The sequence below is a fragment of the Lissotriton vulgaris genome, chromosome 2_2 (genome assembly GCF_964263255.1).
Source record: "Lissotriton vulgaris chromosome 2_2, aLisVul1.2, whole genome shotgun sequence".
Taxonomy (NCBI): domain Eukaryota; kingdom Metazoa; phylum Chordata; class Amphibia; order Caudata; family Salamandridae; genus Lissotriton; species Lissotriton vulgaris.
The window spans coordinates 304,866,582-304,883,030 of NC_141688.1; the positions used below are offsets into that span (position 1 = coordinate 304,866,582).

General features: G+C 43.0%; 1 protein-coding gene across 1 annotated transcript in view; it reads left to right on the forward strand.

Annotated features, from left to right (window-relative positions):
• LOC147729357 (astacin-like metalloendopeptidase) overlaps positions 1–16,449 on the forward strand; it is a 531,217-nt gene that overhangs the window by 242,894 nt on the left and 271,874 nt on the right. Inside the window, exon 8 of the mRNA XM_086959628.1 lies at positions 1,499–1,626. Within this exon, the coding sequence (XP_086815754.1) occupies positions 1,499–1,626 (128 nt within the window). The remainder of the gene's footprint in view (positions 1–1,498; positions 1,627–16,449) is intronic.

A 16,449-nucleotide genomic window follows, 5' to 3' on the forward strand; every position in this document is an offset into this window, starting at 1 on the left:
TAGGACGTCGCCAATCGTAGGTTCACGCTCCCCAGTGCAGGCCCCATCACAGTACAGAGGCACAGCATCAACATCCCGGGGCGTTCCACAGCATACGGCATCAGCCGCCATTTTGCGAATACAGCGCCGTCTTTTCGGAACCAACTCCTTGGGTGGGCTCACAGGCAGGGCCCCCGCGGGATCCCCCTCAAGCATCCAAACTGCAACCTAGATGCAGAAATGAAGGCCACCAAAAGATGGGGACCCGCCGGCGCCACCGAGTGATGAAGTTCGGAATGGCCGGGCAAGGCAACAAGGGGGGGAGCCACCAACACGGTGTCCCCCACATACAACTTGCCGCACCTCACCTCTGGACCACCGGACGGTAGTCCCAGGCGCGTTTAGTTGCCACCGGCTTTTTCCCCCAACGGCCTCTTCCGGCCGGCCTCCATCTTCCACCCGAGGCCGCCACGGACACCGTCTCGCCGGCTACTCGCTGAAGGCAAGGCCCCGGTCTCCACCTCCCGGAGGCCGCACTTCCTGGGAGGACGCCGCTGCGGACCAACTGAACGCCGGAACCACCAGGACGGGTGGTAAGTATCAGCAGACCTTAATCTATAAAATCTTATCGTTTTTGGGCAGGATGGGCTGCAGGATAAATGAGTTTGGGCAAGGAGGCCGGCGGAGCCGAGCTACCGTGCAGCCATCACGCTGTCGAGCTTGGCTCCTCCATGTCTGGGCATTATCAATGATGGAAATGTGAAGTTTCTGAAAAATATGAATGATATTATCAATGATAACACATGTGCAGATAATAGACACTCCTGTCCTGTATGTACTAAGTAGTTTTGTCTAGTGATTTGTTGGCGGCAGAATCACAACCAGTTGAGTATCTGGGTCTAACTAAAGAACTAATACGGATAAATATTAGAGTGACTGTCCTATAACCCTACTGCCTTTCTTTGTCTTATACAATTGGCCAGGCATGTAATTTAGGGCTGGTCTTACAAAATGTTTGACAAGGCTGCTTTTGGTACCCAGTCTGGCCCTGCACACAACTGAAAACACTGACTTTTTAGTAAAGGGAAAGAGACCTCACAACATATAATTTTGTGTTTGGCTGTAAAAACCTAGCAGTGAAGCAGCGCAAATTCAGTGGATCACCTTAAAGACAAGTTTCCTGGATTTCCCACATAGTTAATGTACTTTTTATGTATTTATTGTTCGGACAATATCCAGAAACTTGTATCTGACTGTGACAAATCAGGTACTTAATAACTGATGTGCTATTAGGTTACATAGTTTTTTCACATATTCAGTGTATTTGTATTGTTTCCCTCCTCTAATTCAATAAAGTACACCTTCATATGTAAAGAAAAAAGCTGGAACTCACATCACATCACAGGTGACTTATCTTTTTTAGAAGACATATTTTTCCTGGATATCATACTGATTCAACTGATGCCGCTGCCTTCCACTCAAATCCTTTTGTAACGAGAGATTGTTACTTTTCCTCCAGGTATGCCTTCACGAACACCTCAGGACAGCCAACAATCCTCCCCAAGCCAGACTCTACACAAGACATCGGACAGAGATATGGACTCAGTAGCCTGGATATTTTCAAAATTAACACACTCTACAATTGCGGTAAGGGCTTTATGACTTAGCTGCTATTGTGCATGTTAAAGTTCTTAATTGAAAGGGTTGCTCGCAGAAAGAAAAAGCATTAAAAAAAGACACCCTAGTAGTATAGTACACTTTAAAACCCAACCAATGTTTCTCGTGCAATGGTTTTTACTTTTTTATACCTTTTTAGATTTTGCCCTGGCCGTAGCACTGCGAAAGCAGTGCTCCGCCCAGGGCGAAAACTTATGCCTACAGTATGAGGCTTCGTCCCGCCTCTGTCTTCCATTGGCTAGCTCCATAAATGGAGGCTAGCCCTTGGAAGAGATTGGCTGTCAGTCACTATCTCCCCGTGGAACGCGATTTGGGGGCGTTTCTGGGTCTTTTTTTAAGTCCCACCCTCTCCTCTTCCCATTGCTGGAATTTTACCTTCCAGCCAATGGGAAGGGGAGAGCACGAAAAACACGCCCCCGAATCTGCCGGCCGGGACACCCCCGTGAGGTCATACCCGGGCCGCGCTGTGATTGGCTGCCGGACCGGGACCTGACTTGTTTTTTTACTTAGCACATTTCATCATGCTTTTATTTATGAATGGTGTCCGCATGCTGCACGAAACGAAACTCGGGCAGACTGCGGAGTGTACACTTTACCTTGGAGTGCGCTGGGCTCGGAAGAGCGCCTGGCAGTAGGCGATAGTGAGCCACGAGACCTCAGAGCAGTGATACCGGGCAGTGAGCAATGTGTACGGAGGAGCCGCGTTCCATCACACCCGTGACGTCACCAGATCACTGACTCGCACTCACCCACCGACGCGCAGTACCGGTGTCAGTGAAACAGCACTACTCTTAGCCTCTCTCGGCCTTGGACACGCGATAAGGAGTTACAGCATTGCACCCCCGATGATTTATTCCAGTCTATTTATCAGCATAGTGACGTGACTGCATCAAGTATGGTGTAAAATAAGTACCATTGAGGTGGGTAACAATAAACGTCTGCTGTTCAGCGCCAGGTAAAACCCGGGCTTTGTAGTCCGTATATATGTCTCTCTTAGACTGAAGGCGAAAGCTGAATCAGAGGCTTGACTTTAAATTACTTACAAGAGTTACGCTGTGTGTTCGGGAGGAAAATCCTACTTGTATCATGCTTTTATTCATGAGTGGTGTCCGCATGCTGCAGGGAACGAAACTCGGGCAGACTGCGGAGTGTACACTTTACCTTGGAGCGCGCTGAGCCCGGAAGAGCGCCTGGCAGTAGGCGATAGTGAGCCACGAGACCTCAGAGCAGTGATACCGGGCAGTGAGCAATGTGTACGGAGGAGCCGCGTTCCATCACACCCGTGACGTCAGCAGATCACTGACTCACACTCACCCACCGACGCGCAGTACCGGTGTCAGTGAAACAGCACTACTCTTAGCCTCTCTCGGCCTTGGACACGCGATAAGGAGTTACAGCATTGCACCCGTGATGATTTATTCCAGTCTTTTTATCAGCACAGTGACGTGACTGCCTCAAGTATGGTGTAAAATAAGTACCTTTGAGGCGGGTAACAATAAACGTCTGCTGTTCAGCAACAGGAAAAACCCGGGCTTTGTAGTCCGTATATATGAAACGCCGTAGTTTGTCTCCATGCCCCCTACATCTATGCACAGGGTCGGAGGGGCTCAAGTTGTTGTTCTGTGTAAAGCGGGGCTAGTAGTAACACCCTTCCAATTGTCTCTCTAGGCACCCACACAGCCTTTTCATATTACATTTTGCCTCAATCTGTGATGCATAGACCGTCATCCTACCGTTGGTCTGTGTCCATGGGTTACGGATACCAGCACGATCTGACGTCTTTACCTTTTCTCATAGCGTCTTCCACCGACCTTCAGGCCATTCTAAGTGCTATAAAGATGCTGTGCTGTTACCTACAAGTGGCATCGTTGGGCCTCTGAAGTTGTTGAGCAATGAACTCTCCGCTGGACCTAGTGTGTCTCTAGCCGGGCGGCCCGGGCCCTGCTGGTCCTGTCCGGCTTAGAAGCCTGAGCGGGCCCTGGCATAAGTACCTGAGGTGACTGCCAATAACCTCCAAGCACCGAGGATGCCAGAAAAAAGGTTCATATTTATGTCGCTGTTAATTCTAAAGTGTATAACTGAAGAACGGTAAACAGTTTTTTTGTGGGGGTAGGGGCGGAAAATTATAGTAGGGTGTCTGCAACATGCTGCTTTGTGTGCTCAGCCCTGGTGCCAGTTTGTGTATTTGTGGAGAGCTACATAACTTTATAAATAGGAGTCTAGACTAGACCTTTGACCTACTTAGTTTGTAAGCGCTATGTGGAGGCTGGGCGCTACAAACCACTAGCACGTCTGTACTTATATGCTGGGGCCCCCCAGGCAGGCTGATTTCCTTTTTTTCACCGATTGTCCCTCCTTACACATCACCCTGGGATGTACAAACAGCAGATTATATGCAAGGGTACATTTGTTTAATATAATTTTGTTGTTGCAATTGTACCGTCACCTGTTTAGCTTGTGGTATATTTTCTTTTTCTTCACCTCTTTATTTTTGTGGACTATCAAGGCAGTACAAAAAAAGATTTAAAATATAACTATAGCACCAGCTTGCCAAGGTCAGATGTAATCTCTGGAGTTCTATTGGATCTGGCAAAGGTGCAATATAGAAAGGCATATTTTCTATTTATAACTTCATCATGACTTGCACTTTAGCTGCACTTCGTGTTTTCCATAAAATATCTGGTTAAGCCCAAGGGTTACTCTCTTGGCCTTGTGATTCTCACACCTGGAGTGGCCATATATATGTAAATACTGCCTGCACTTTTGAGAACTTGCATCTTTGAGGTAATTATGTTTTTTTGCATATGACTATGCAGTCCAGTGACTGGCTGTGCGCACAAAGATCTCTGTCTGGGCTGTGTGTGTGTGTGTGTGTGTGCGTGTGTGTGTGTGTGCGTGTGTGGTAAACAGACAAAATATCGACTAGAAAATATCGAATGGACATATTATCGAGTACAAAATATAGGCTGGACAGAATATCGAATGGAAAGAATATAGACATCAAAAATATTGTTTTGAAGGTAAGTAATGTAATATCAAATTGTAAAATATAGATAGTCAAAATATCGAAGTACATAATATAGGTTAATTAAAATATCGAACATTTAATAATATTTAATTTTTTATAGTGTATTTTATGTGTTAAAAGTATTTATCTATGTTTCAATGTAATTTAATTAATTTTATAATCTGGGATACTAACAATCTCAGGGCGCTCCTCAATTTGTATCAGGGATAAGTAAGTTCTGTACTCAATCTAATTGCGGTGCATCTAGAGGAAGGGCAAGTATCCAACACCCCAAGTTTTCTGTTACACACAGAAATGAACAGTATAATGTACCTCTGAGCACTCAATTACATATTCCAGTAAAGTGTAACCAAATCTATACATATGTTTCAAATATTACAGCAGACCACAAAATTCAACCATTCCAAGTAAAGTATGACAGATCAATGTCTCTTGGTCGTCCTCAAAGTTTATTCCAAAGTTCCAGATAATTTCCAAAATTCCAAAATGTCTTCAATACATCATTTCAGTGAGGATAATACTGTTGCCAATATTGTTGCCAACACGTGTTTCGTCGTGTGCAAATTCCACACATTGACTTCCTCAGGGCTGTAACAAGAATATACAAAGCCCGCCATTAAAATCTTTCAAATCATGGAATTGTCAGGAGAGATAGTTATAGTCCCATCCACCTCAGGGAAATATAATTATGTGCAACATACATGTAGGCATAGTGCAGGAGAAGTATAAGAGTGAAAATTATCACACCCAAAGAACCAAGGGTAATAAACCAATTCTAAAATACGTGACTACCTTATAACCCAATAACAGTGAACAGGAGGAAGATGCCAAAATTCACCTGAAAAATGTTCAATCCTCTCCAAAAAATATATATAACCTCCTCTTCAATGTAAACTTGGCAAATGTCTAAGTAATAAAAACCAGACATTAGAAGTACGATTCTTAGTCATATGATCAACAATTCCCTATGTTCACATAGGAAGTCAGTGTTATAGTTTAATATACAAGAAAAATACATATATATGACTACACCAATGAACAAAATGTTCATCATACCTATAGAGCAATGCATGGCTCAACCAATTTAGTACGTGTGCTAATTTCGTTACCCTGACTTGGGTAAATAATTCAGACTCACCAAATATATCATGAATTATTTCCTCACGTATATTACACTGTTCTCTAAGTCAAAAGAGCGTCCTAAGAACAGAAATAACCATGTTTAGATCTGCAGCATATGGATTATATATACAAGATATCTACAATAGAAAAGAGCCTCCACTCACCAACTCCAAAACTACGTATCTTTGTGTGGGGACACTGTAAGGTAAAACAGAATACTCTTCACTCTTATATCCAATATCTATTATCTACATCCAAATCATTACTCCAACTGTTCTTACCCTCATATCTTATCGACATGTCCAATTCCCCAATCCAATCCTTTCCACATGTACAGTGTCAATCTTTCAAATTATCGTCCCAATAATATCATACGACCTGTATACCCAAATAAAGTGTATATAATCAAAGTGAGCGATAGTCAATCTTATATCCTGAACGTTATGTTACTAAACCCTATGCCCCATGTTCTAGCCTTACCGTCAGGTATTCGGTTACGGTTATATCCAACCTCTCAACGTTCTCCCTACAACACGAAGAAATCTGTTGTAAACCACAACAACAGAGAATCAGTAAACAAGATCTAAATCGTGGTGATAGTCTAACCGCATCGCTACATACCCGTGCAACAGCGGCAAGTGTCCTCGCTGTACCTCGGCGTTCTGCATGGGCGCCATCTTAAAAGGTCTATTTATTTGCAAAATAAAAGCCGCCATATTGTAGTGGTCAATCTCACCATTTACTATCGTAATAGTATAAACCTTAACTGCGTCTATTAGTTTATATAGAGCGTATTAAAATTCTAGGTATAAGTACTCCTTCGTGTCATAATAAATTGTAGTCCGTTATACTAACGTGACATATACCAGCATAATATCGTCATGAAAATCGTTGTGTCCCTTACATCTGTAAGTATTGTAATTACAATTATAAATCAATATAAGTAATCAGGACAATTGTGTCACAGTAAAGTTTGGGTTCGTATTCGTCATATGGCTATCGTCCACATACTGTAATGGTCATGAGGAGAGGCGCTAATCACAATCGATCCTATTAATCCAATGCAATAGTATATAAGCACATAAGTAGATATAATAAACGCATATATATATTCTCTGAAATGCGCACACGTAGCCCATGATCCAGCCAAAAGGTAAAAGATATAAATGTCGTCACCCAGTGTAATAGGGTATTAATAATAAGATAAAGTGTAAGTGAGAATAGATAAAGGTGTATTAGTAGTTCTCTTCCAGGGGATCCTCATCAATAGTCATAAGCATTAGAATATTCCCGCCCATGCACGGGACCCCGGAAACAATATATTATATGTGCCCCACATATACATATACATATATATATAAATATATATATATATAAATAAGCAATTGCAGCCAAATAAAACAGTAGAGCTGGAATATGCTGTGAAGAATTTCCACCATACATTTGTATTAGCATTAGAAACATGAGAAACAACACCAATGCTTGTTTAGAAACAGTTTTAATGCTTAGAAAGCAGTAGAAATTCTTATAACACACTGTAAGCATATACAGCTCCCAGGCTGCATTGCAAATACCCAGTCTAAAAGACTGAAAAGCTAACCTGTAGTTGCATGTACTAGAACTGACGCTGTGCCTTTAAGGCACCTCTGCCCCTAGCTTCCCATCATGCCTCAGGGGTTACAGTTAGGTCAGTTGTTCTTTCCGGCTCCTTCAGGAAGGACCCTGGATACACAGCTCCACATTTTTTCTGCTTTTTTCAGTCAGAAAATCTTCAAAGAACAATTTTTTGATTTACTTTGACTTTTAACATCAGGGTCAAGTAAATAACTGCTTAGCAGTCGTTTATTTGTGAGGTTTTCCTGTCAGGATGCCCTCATTATTTGATGATTGCCCTTCTTGTGGCCACAAGAAGGCAAAAACGGACTCTCATAAGGTCTGTATTTTATGCTTGCCAGAGGATCATGATCCTAAAGACTGTTCACATTGCCAAAACCTGTCTGACAGAACTCTTAAAGACAGAGAGAGGAACAGGCTCTATGGTCTGGCCCAGAGATCCATGAGAGGAAGATCTACAGAGAGGAAGAGTTCAAAGAGACCCAGAACTCCCTCCAAAGGCAAGTCAGAGCGTCCATCAACCTCAGCACCGGGCTCGGAGCTGAAAAAACAGCATCTGATGGACAGTTCGAAAGAAAAAGCTCCGTCGACGACGGGACCGGCGTCGATGAGGAAATCGTCGTCGAAAAGAAGTTCACCGATGTATATTATGCTGGTATATGTCACGTTAGTATAACGGACTACAATTTATTATGACACGAAGGAGTACTTATACCTAGAATTTTAATACGCTCTATATAAACTAATAGACGCAGTATAGGTTTATACTATTACGATAGTAAATGGTGAGATTGACCACTACAATATGGCGGCTTTTATTTTGCAAATAAATAGACCTTTTAAGATGGCGCCCATGCAGAACGCCGAGGTACAGCGAGGACACTTGCCGCTGTTGCACAGGTATGTAGCGATGCGGTTAGACTATTACCACGATTTAGATCTTGTTTACTGATTCTCTATTGTTGTGGTTTACAACAGATTTCTTCGTGTTGTAGGGAGAACGTTGAGAGGTTGGATATAACCGTAACCGAATACCTGACGGTAAGGCTAGAACATGGGGCGTAGGGTTTAGTAACATAACGTTCAGGATATAAGATTGACTATCGCTCACTTTGATTATATACACTTTATTTGGGTATACAGGTCTTATGATATTATTGGGACGATAATTTGAAAGATTGACGCTGTACATGTGGAAAGGATTGGATTGGGGAATTGGACATGTCGATAAGATATGAGGGTAAGAACAGTTGGAGTAATGATTTGGATGTAGATAATAGATATTGGATATAAGAGTGAAGAGTATTCTGTTTTACCTTACAGTGTCCCCACACAAAGATACGTAGTTTTGGAGTTGGTGAGTGGAGGCTCTTTTCTATTGTAGATATCTTGTATATATAATCCATATGCTGCAGATCTAAACATGGTTATTTCTGTTCTTAGGACGCTCTTTTGACTTAGAGAACAGTGTAATATACGTGAGGAAATAATTCATGATATATTTGGTAAGTCTGAATTATTTACCCAAGTCAGGGTAACGAAATTAGCACAAGTACTAAATTGGTTGAGCCATGCATTGCTTTATAGGTATGATGAACATTTTGTTCATTGGTGTAGTCATATATATGTATTTTTCTTGTATATTAAACTATAACACTGACTTCCTATGTGAACATAGGGAATTGTTGATCATATGACTAAGAATCGTACTTCTAATGTCTGGTTTTTATTACTTAGACATTTGCCAAGTTTACATTGAAGAGGAGGTTATATATATTTTTTGGAGAAGATTGAACATTTTTCAGGTGAATTTTGGCATCTTCCTCCTGTTCACTGTTATTGGGTCATAAGGTAGTATTTTAGAATTGGTTTATTACCCTTGGTTCTTTGGGTGTGATAATTTTCACTCTTATACTTCTCCTGCACTATGCCTACATGTATGTTGCACATAACTATATTTCCCTGAGGTGGAGGGGACTATAACTATCTCTCCTGACAATTCCATGATTTGAAAGATTTTAATGGCGGGCTTTGTATATTCTTGTTACAGCCCTGAGGAAGTCAATGTGTGGAATTTGCACACAACGAAACACGTGTTGGCAACAATATTGGCAACAGTATTATCCTCACTGAAATGATGTATTGAAGACATTTTGGAATTTTGGAAATTATCTGGAACATTGGAATAAACTTTGAGGACGACCAAGAGACATTGATCTGTCATACTTTACTTGGAATGGTTGAATTTTGTGGTCTGCTGTAATATTTGAAACATATGTATAGATTTGGTTACACTTTACTGGAATATGTAATTGAGTGCTGAGAGGTACAGTAAAATATAATTTAATTAATGATTTTAATGTTATTTAAATTTTGCGAAATTTAATTCTGTAGCAGGTTGTGGGTTTATAGGGGAATAGGGTGGGAAGTAATTTAATTATTGGTATTTGTTTATAATTAATTGTTGATTAATTTTTATTTTGTAATTAATTACATTTTAATTGCCAATTAATTTTATTTAATTGATTAATTGATAATTATGTTAATTTAACTAATTTAAATTCTGTAGCGGGTTGTGGGTTTATAGGGGGTAGGGTGGGAAGTAATTTAATCATATATAATTAAATATGTGAATTTATTTATTGGTATTTGTTTATAATTGATTGTTAATTCATTTTTATGTTGTAATTAATAACATTTTAATTGCCAATTAATATGTTTTAATTGATTAATTGATAATTATGTTAATTTAACTAATTTAATTTCTGTAGCGGGTTGTGGGTTTATAGGGGAGTAGGGTGGGAAGTAATTTAATTAGAATTAATTAAATATGTTAATAATTTTGGGGTATTTATTTGATTTGAATTGTTAAGTAAGTTTTTAATTACTAATTAATTAATTGTTACTTTTTAATTAATTAGTATTAATAGATAACTAATTGTAATGAATAAATTAAATTAGTATTTGTAATTAATTTTGATATATATATATATTTTTATTTAATATATGAAGTATCTACTTTCCCTACTGTTGAACTCACTGGAGTGGGAATAGTAATTTTTACCCCTACGCTATACAACGCTTTCCCCACTGTTGCACTCTCTGGAGTGGGAATAGTAATTTTTACCCCTACGCTATCCAACGCTTTCCCTACTCTTGCACTCTCTGGAGTGGGAATAGTAATTTTTACCCCTACGCTATCCAACGCTTTCCCTACTGTTTCACTCTCTGGAGTGGGAATAGTAATTTTTAGCCCTACGCTATCCAACGCTTTCCCTACTGTTTCACTCTCTGGAATGGGAATAGTAATTTTTAGCCCTACGCTATCCAACGCTTTCCCTAGTGTTGCACTCTCTGGAGTGGGAATAGTAATTTTTACCCCTGCGCTATCCAATGCTTTCCTTACTGTTGCACTCTCTGGAGTGGGAATAGTAATTTTTACCCCTATGCTATCCAACGCTTTCCCCACTGTTGCACTCTCTGGAGTGGGAATAGTAATTTTTACCCCTACGCTATCCAACGCTTTCCCTACTCTTGCACTCTCTGGAGTGGGAATAGTAATTTTTACCCCTACGCTATCCAACGCTTTCCCTACTGTTTCACTCTCTGGAGTGGGAATAGTAATTTTTACCCCTACGCTATCCAACGCTTTCCCTACTGTTTCACTGTCTGGAGTGGGAATAGTAATTTTCACCCCTACGCTATCCAACGCTTTCCCTAGTGTTGCACTCTCTGGAGTGGGAATAGTAATTTTTACCCCTACGCTACCCAACGCTTTCCTTACTGTTGCACTCTCTGGAGTGGGAATAGTAATTTTTACCGCTACGCTATCCAACGCTTTCTCTACTGTTGCACTCTCTGGAGTGGGAATAGTAAGTTTTACCCCTACGCTATCCAACCCTTTCCCTACTGTTGCACTCTCTTGAGTGGGAATAGTAATTTTTACCCCCAAGCTATCCAACGCTTTCCCTACTGTTGCCCTCTCTGGAGTGGGAATAGTAAGTTTTACCCCTACGCTATCCAACGCTTTTGTGGCTCAGGGGTTAGAGGTGGCAGACCCGGAAGCTGAGATCGGTCTTGGACCAGGGTTCAATTCCCCGCCTCGGCGGGTCTTGGGCTAAAAAATTCTACGGACTCGATAATTCTCGTTCCGGTGCCTACTCGACTCACGGGTTCACACTCTGCGACTCTGGGCAATAGCTTGCTTAATCTCCACTACGGCCCCTCGCGGCGGGATGCCTGGCTTTCACCTTGTAGATACCCTGCTGGGGTTATCTCACAGGGGAATACCAGGACGGGTTCCCAAGGCAAGCGCCTTGATGCCTTCGGGTGATACGTGCGCTATATAAATCGCAATACATTTACATTTACATTTACACTCTCTGGAGTGGGAATGGTCATTTTTACCCCTACGCTATCCAACGCTTTCCCTACTGTTGCACTCTCTGGAGTGTGAATAGTAATTTTACACTTCCGCTATCCTACGGTAATAATATTTGATATTTTTTAATTATATTATGTTACTATATATATGTTTTAACAAATATGATTGTAAAATTATTTTTTTATAACTTTAATTAAATATTTAATTATTATAAGTTAATTTAAGTAATTTTAAGTATATTTTACTAAATAATATTTAATATTAATTTAATTTAATAAAGTTGATATTTTTACAAACTATATTTTTGTGAACGATATTTTTTACTCAATATTTTTGTACTTACCTGTTTGTAGATACAAAGTCGATATTCTGTCTGTCGATATTTTTTCGCCGATATTTCTTGCACTCGATATTATGTCCCTCGATAATATGTCAGTGATCCTGTGTGTATGTCTGTGTTGGGTATTGTGTGTGTTGGGCTATGTGTGTGTTGGGCTCTGTGTGTGTGTTTGGCTCTGTGTGTGTGTTGGGCTCTGTGTGTGTGTTGGGCTCTGTGTGTGTGCTGGGCTCTGTGTGTGTGGGCTCTGTGTGTGTGTGTTGGGCTCTGTGTGTGTGTGTTAGGCTCTGTGTGTGTGTGTTGGGCTCTGTGTGTGTGGGGCTCTGTGTGTGGGGCACTCTGTGTGTGTGTGTGTGTGGGGCACTCTGTGTGTGTGTGGGGCGCTCTGTGTGTTTGTGGGGCGCTCTGTGTTTGTGTGTGTGTGGCGCTCTGTGTGTGTGTGTGTGGGGCGCTCTGTGTGTGTGTGGGGCGCTCTGTGTGTGTGTGGGGAGCTCTGTGTGTGTGTGTGTGTGTGTGGCGCTCTGTGTGTGTGTGTGGGGGGCGCTCTGTGTGTGTGTGGGGCGCTCTGTGTGTGTGGGGCGCTCTGTGTGTGTGGCGCTCTGTGGGTAGAGCTCTGTGTGGGTCTGTGTTTTTGTGTGGCATTTGCGAGAGATTAAGCTATTGGCATTGTAAATGACAATGCCATTTATTTATCTTTTTTCAAAACCAACACATAAATAAAAAAATGGTCATCTACAATGCCAATAGCTCTAACTTTCGCAAAGGCGAGACCGTTGCATTGTAAATGCTTGTTTGAAAATGTATCCCATTTTGGAATCAAAATATATCAAATAAAAAGACAAAAATAATAAAAGAAAATAAATGTAAAAAAACATGTCACCTCCTAAATGTGGCGGCTACATATCAGTAAAGTAAAACAATCCAGCACTGAGCTCCTAGGTGTTAGAATGGATCATGACTTGTCTACTTATTTGTTCCAATAAACACTGTTGTTTCCAGCCACATTACCGCTGTGCTTTATTATGGTGCTCTCTCATATCTCGAGTACTGGTTTTCTCCCTCTTAATGTCCACAATTACAAACGCCTATCCCTGCACTACTCCTCTTTTTATTAAGGTGCTGCATTCACAATTAATTTGCTGAATATTTACAAGCAGCATCTTAAATAGAAATGTATTTGGCTCAGTACAAGCGTGCCACAGAAATTCATCAAAAGGGCATGCCCGCACGACCCGGGGTGGGGATGCCAACTTGCATAAAACCAGCATTTCCGATTCTCCGGTGTTGCAAAGAGGTCTAGATCTGGGTGACCCCACTGGAGAAAAACATGATCCAGAGTCGGCTGGTGTAGTTCCCATTCGTGTGTTGAGGAGGTGTACCTGCTCAGAGAGTCCGCCAAAATGTTGGACACACCTTGAAGGTGGACGGCTGTCAAGGTGATCTGTTGGCGGAGAGCCCAATCCCAGATCGACTGAGCCAAGTGAGACAGATGAGATGACTTGGTTCCCCCTTGTTTGTTCACGTAGTGCATACTGGTGGTATTGTCCGTTTGGATTAGCACTGATTCCCCGTGAACTAATGGGAGGAATGATTTGAGCGCAAGGAAGATTGCCATTAATTCTAGACTGTTGATATACTTGCGCTGGGGCGGAGTCCACTTGCCCTTGATGGATAGGCCCTGGAGATGAGCGCCCCACCCCTCCAGGGAGGCGTCTGTCGTCAGCGTGAGATCTGGTGCGTGAACAAGAAAGGACGTTCCCATTTCCAGATTTGAAAGTTGCGCCCACCAAAGCAAGCTCCTTCGCATGCAGGGTGTCACTGCAACAAGGTCGTTGAAGGAGCCGGAGACCTGACGCCATTGTAAGTCCAGTTCTTCCTGAATGGGACGGGTACGCAACCTGCAATTCGGGATCAGTGCGATGCACGATGAAGCCATTCCCAAGAATGACTTTAACGTCCGAACAGAAATGGACTGTTTTCCTCGAATGAGGGTGACCAAATGAAGGATTTTGAGACGTCGTTCATGGGAGACGAACGCTTTGGAGAGCTACGTATCTAGGATCGCTCCCAGGAAGGATCTGGTCTGCAGAGGTGTAAACTGCGACTTTTTGACATTGATGATCAACCCCAGGGACTGAAACACCTGCTGGCAAAGGCGGTGTCCTGGTGTAGCTGATGGTGGGATTGAGACTTCAGAAGGCAATCGTACAGATATGGAAAGATTTGCACACCTTGGAGACGCAGGTGAGCCACCACAGGAGCCAGTACCTTCGTAAACACTCGAGGAGATAAACGCAGCCCGAAGGGTAGTACCTTGAACTGAAAGTGCATTGGTCCCACCTTGAAACGCAGGTACTGGCGATGTTGTTGGATAATAGGGACATGAAAGTATGCGTCCTGAAGGACTATGGTGGTCATGTAATCCTCGTTGGATAGAAGACGAAGGATTTCCTGTAACGTCAGCATGCGGAACGATTGGGACTTTAGGAAGTGGTTGAGAGCCCTCGGATCCAGAATGGGTCGCCAATCCTCGGTCTTCTTGAGTATGAGGAAGAATCGAGAGGAAAACCCCTCTCCTCTTTGATGTTTCGGAACCACTTCGACTGCACCTTTTAACACAAGAAGACGTACCTGATGGTAAAGCTCCTCGAGGTGCGGAGGAGGCGGGCCACGAGGGGGCGTGCACGGAGGAATCTCTACGAACTCTAGTGTATGACCCCGTCGTACAATGTCCAACACCCAGCGGTCCGAGGTGATCGAGGACCACTGAGAGTAAAACAGAGAGATTCGACCTCCAACATTTTGATGGGAAAAGTCATTGGCGTTTGGAGTTGGATCCCCGGTAAGAGGTTATTCTCTGTAAGGTCTGGAGGACTGCTGGCGAGATTGCTGAATGGGCGTGTAATGTTGTCCGCTCTGATTGTATGAGCGGTATGGCTGCCCACCTCGAATGTTGGAAGAAGTGCCGCGTCCGCGCGCACCTCGAAAGGACTGCTTCTGAAATTGGAACGTGCCCAAAGACTTTGCCGTGTCGGTGTCCTTCTTAATGGACTCAAGAGCCTCATCAATATGAGAACCGAATAGTGAATCCCCATCATAGGGCATGTCCAGTATTCTGGATTGGACCTCCTGCCGGAAGGATGTGGATTTTAGCCAACCTTTTCGTCGTAGTGCAGCTGCACTTGCAAGTAGACGGAATCCTATATTGGCTACATCGACTGCACAGTCGATCATTTCTTCTGACGTCCTCTGTCCATCTCGAAGGATCTGTAGAGCGTCAGCCCTGGAAGCATCAGGTATGAGTTCTATGAGATCTGAAATGCCGGACCACATTTGTCTGTCATAGCGTCCCAAGATGGCTAAGGCATTGGCTGCCCGGACAGATGTGGAAGCCATCGTTGAGAACTTGCGGCCTATAGCATCAAGACATCGACCCTCTCTATCCGGAGGGGCTGTGATAGGAGCCGCTGGGTTCCGGGCTCGACGCTGTGTGGCCTGAGTCACTACCAAGTCCGGTTTGAGGTGAGAAAGCAGGCAAGCCGGAGACCCAATCGGGGCCTTGTACTTTTTCTCAAGGCGCGGTATTTGCGCAGGCAAGGAGTTTGGAGCAGTCATGAGCTTAATTCCTTCCTTCCAGACAAAATCGATGATGGAAATCGTGTGGGATTGTTTATAAGGTTTGTCTTTAAAATCATAAAGGAAACAATCCTCCTCACGCTTGGATCTTGGTAATTTACAGCGTAGAGCTGCTTTATCCATTAAAAGATGGAAACTGGCGATATCCACAGGAGGTGAATCTCCAGAGTTTCCAGGCTGAGGTGAGGGCGTCTGTGCCCGATAATCATCCCAGTCCGCCATATCCGGGTCACCTGCCTCATCCAAATTGTCAGGGACTTCTCCGTTCTAATGTTCCAGGACCGCCTCATCATCCACATCCTGTGGATAGACTGTGGTATGGATCCTGACAGAAGTTTGGACCTGCGATGAAGTTGCAGGTGGTAACATAGGTGGCCGAGAAGGTGGAGGCAGTGCCACTGTAGCCGGCGATGGCGCCGGTGTAGTCTGCGGCGTAGCTGGGAAACGGCGGTTATAATCATCCAGCATATGTTGGAGATTTGAGATCAAAGTTAAAGGAATGGTGGCCATAGGGACTTGAACCAGCTGTTCCTCAGACTGAGACTGATGATCACCGTCACCTTCATCTGAATCCGAGTCTTGACACTTACTTATTAAGTCAGATGGACTTTGTGCCGCTCCAAAGGTATTCCCTTCTTGTTCTGAGTCAGTGTCAGGCTCAGATGTACTGGC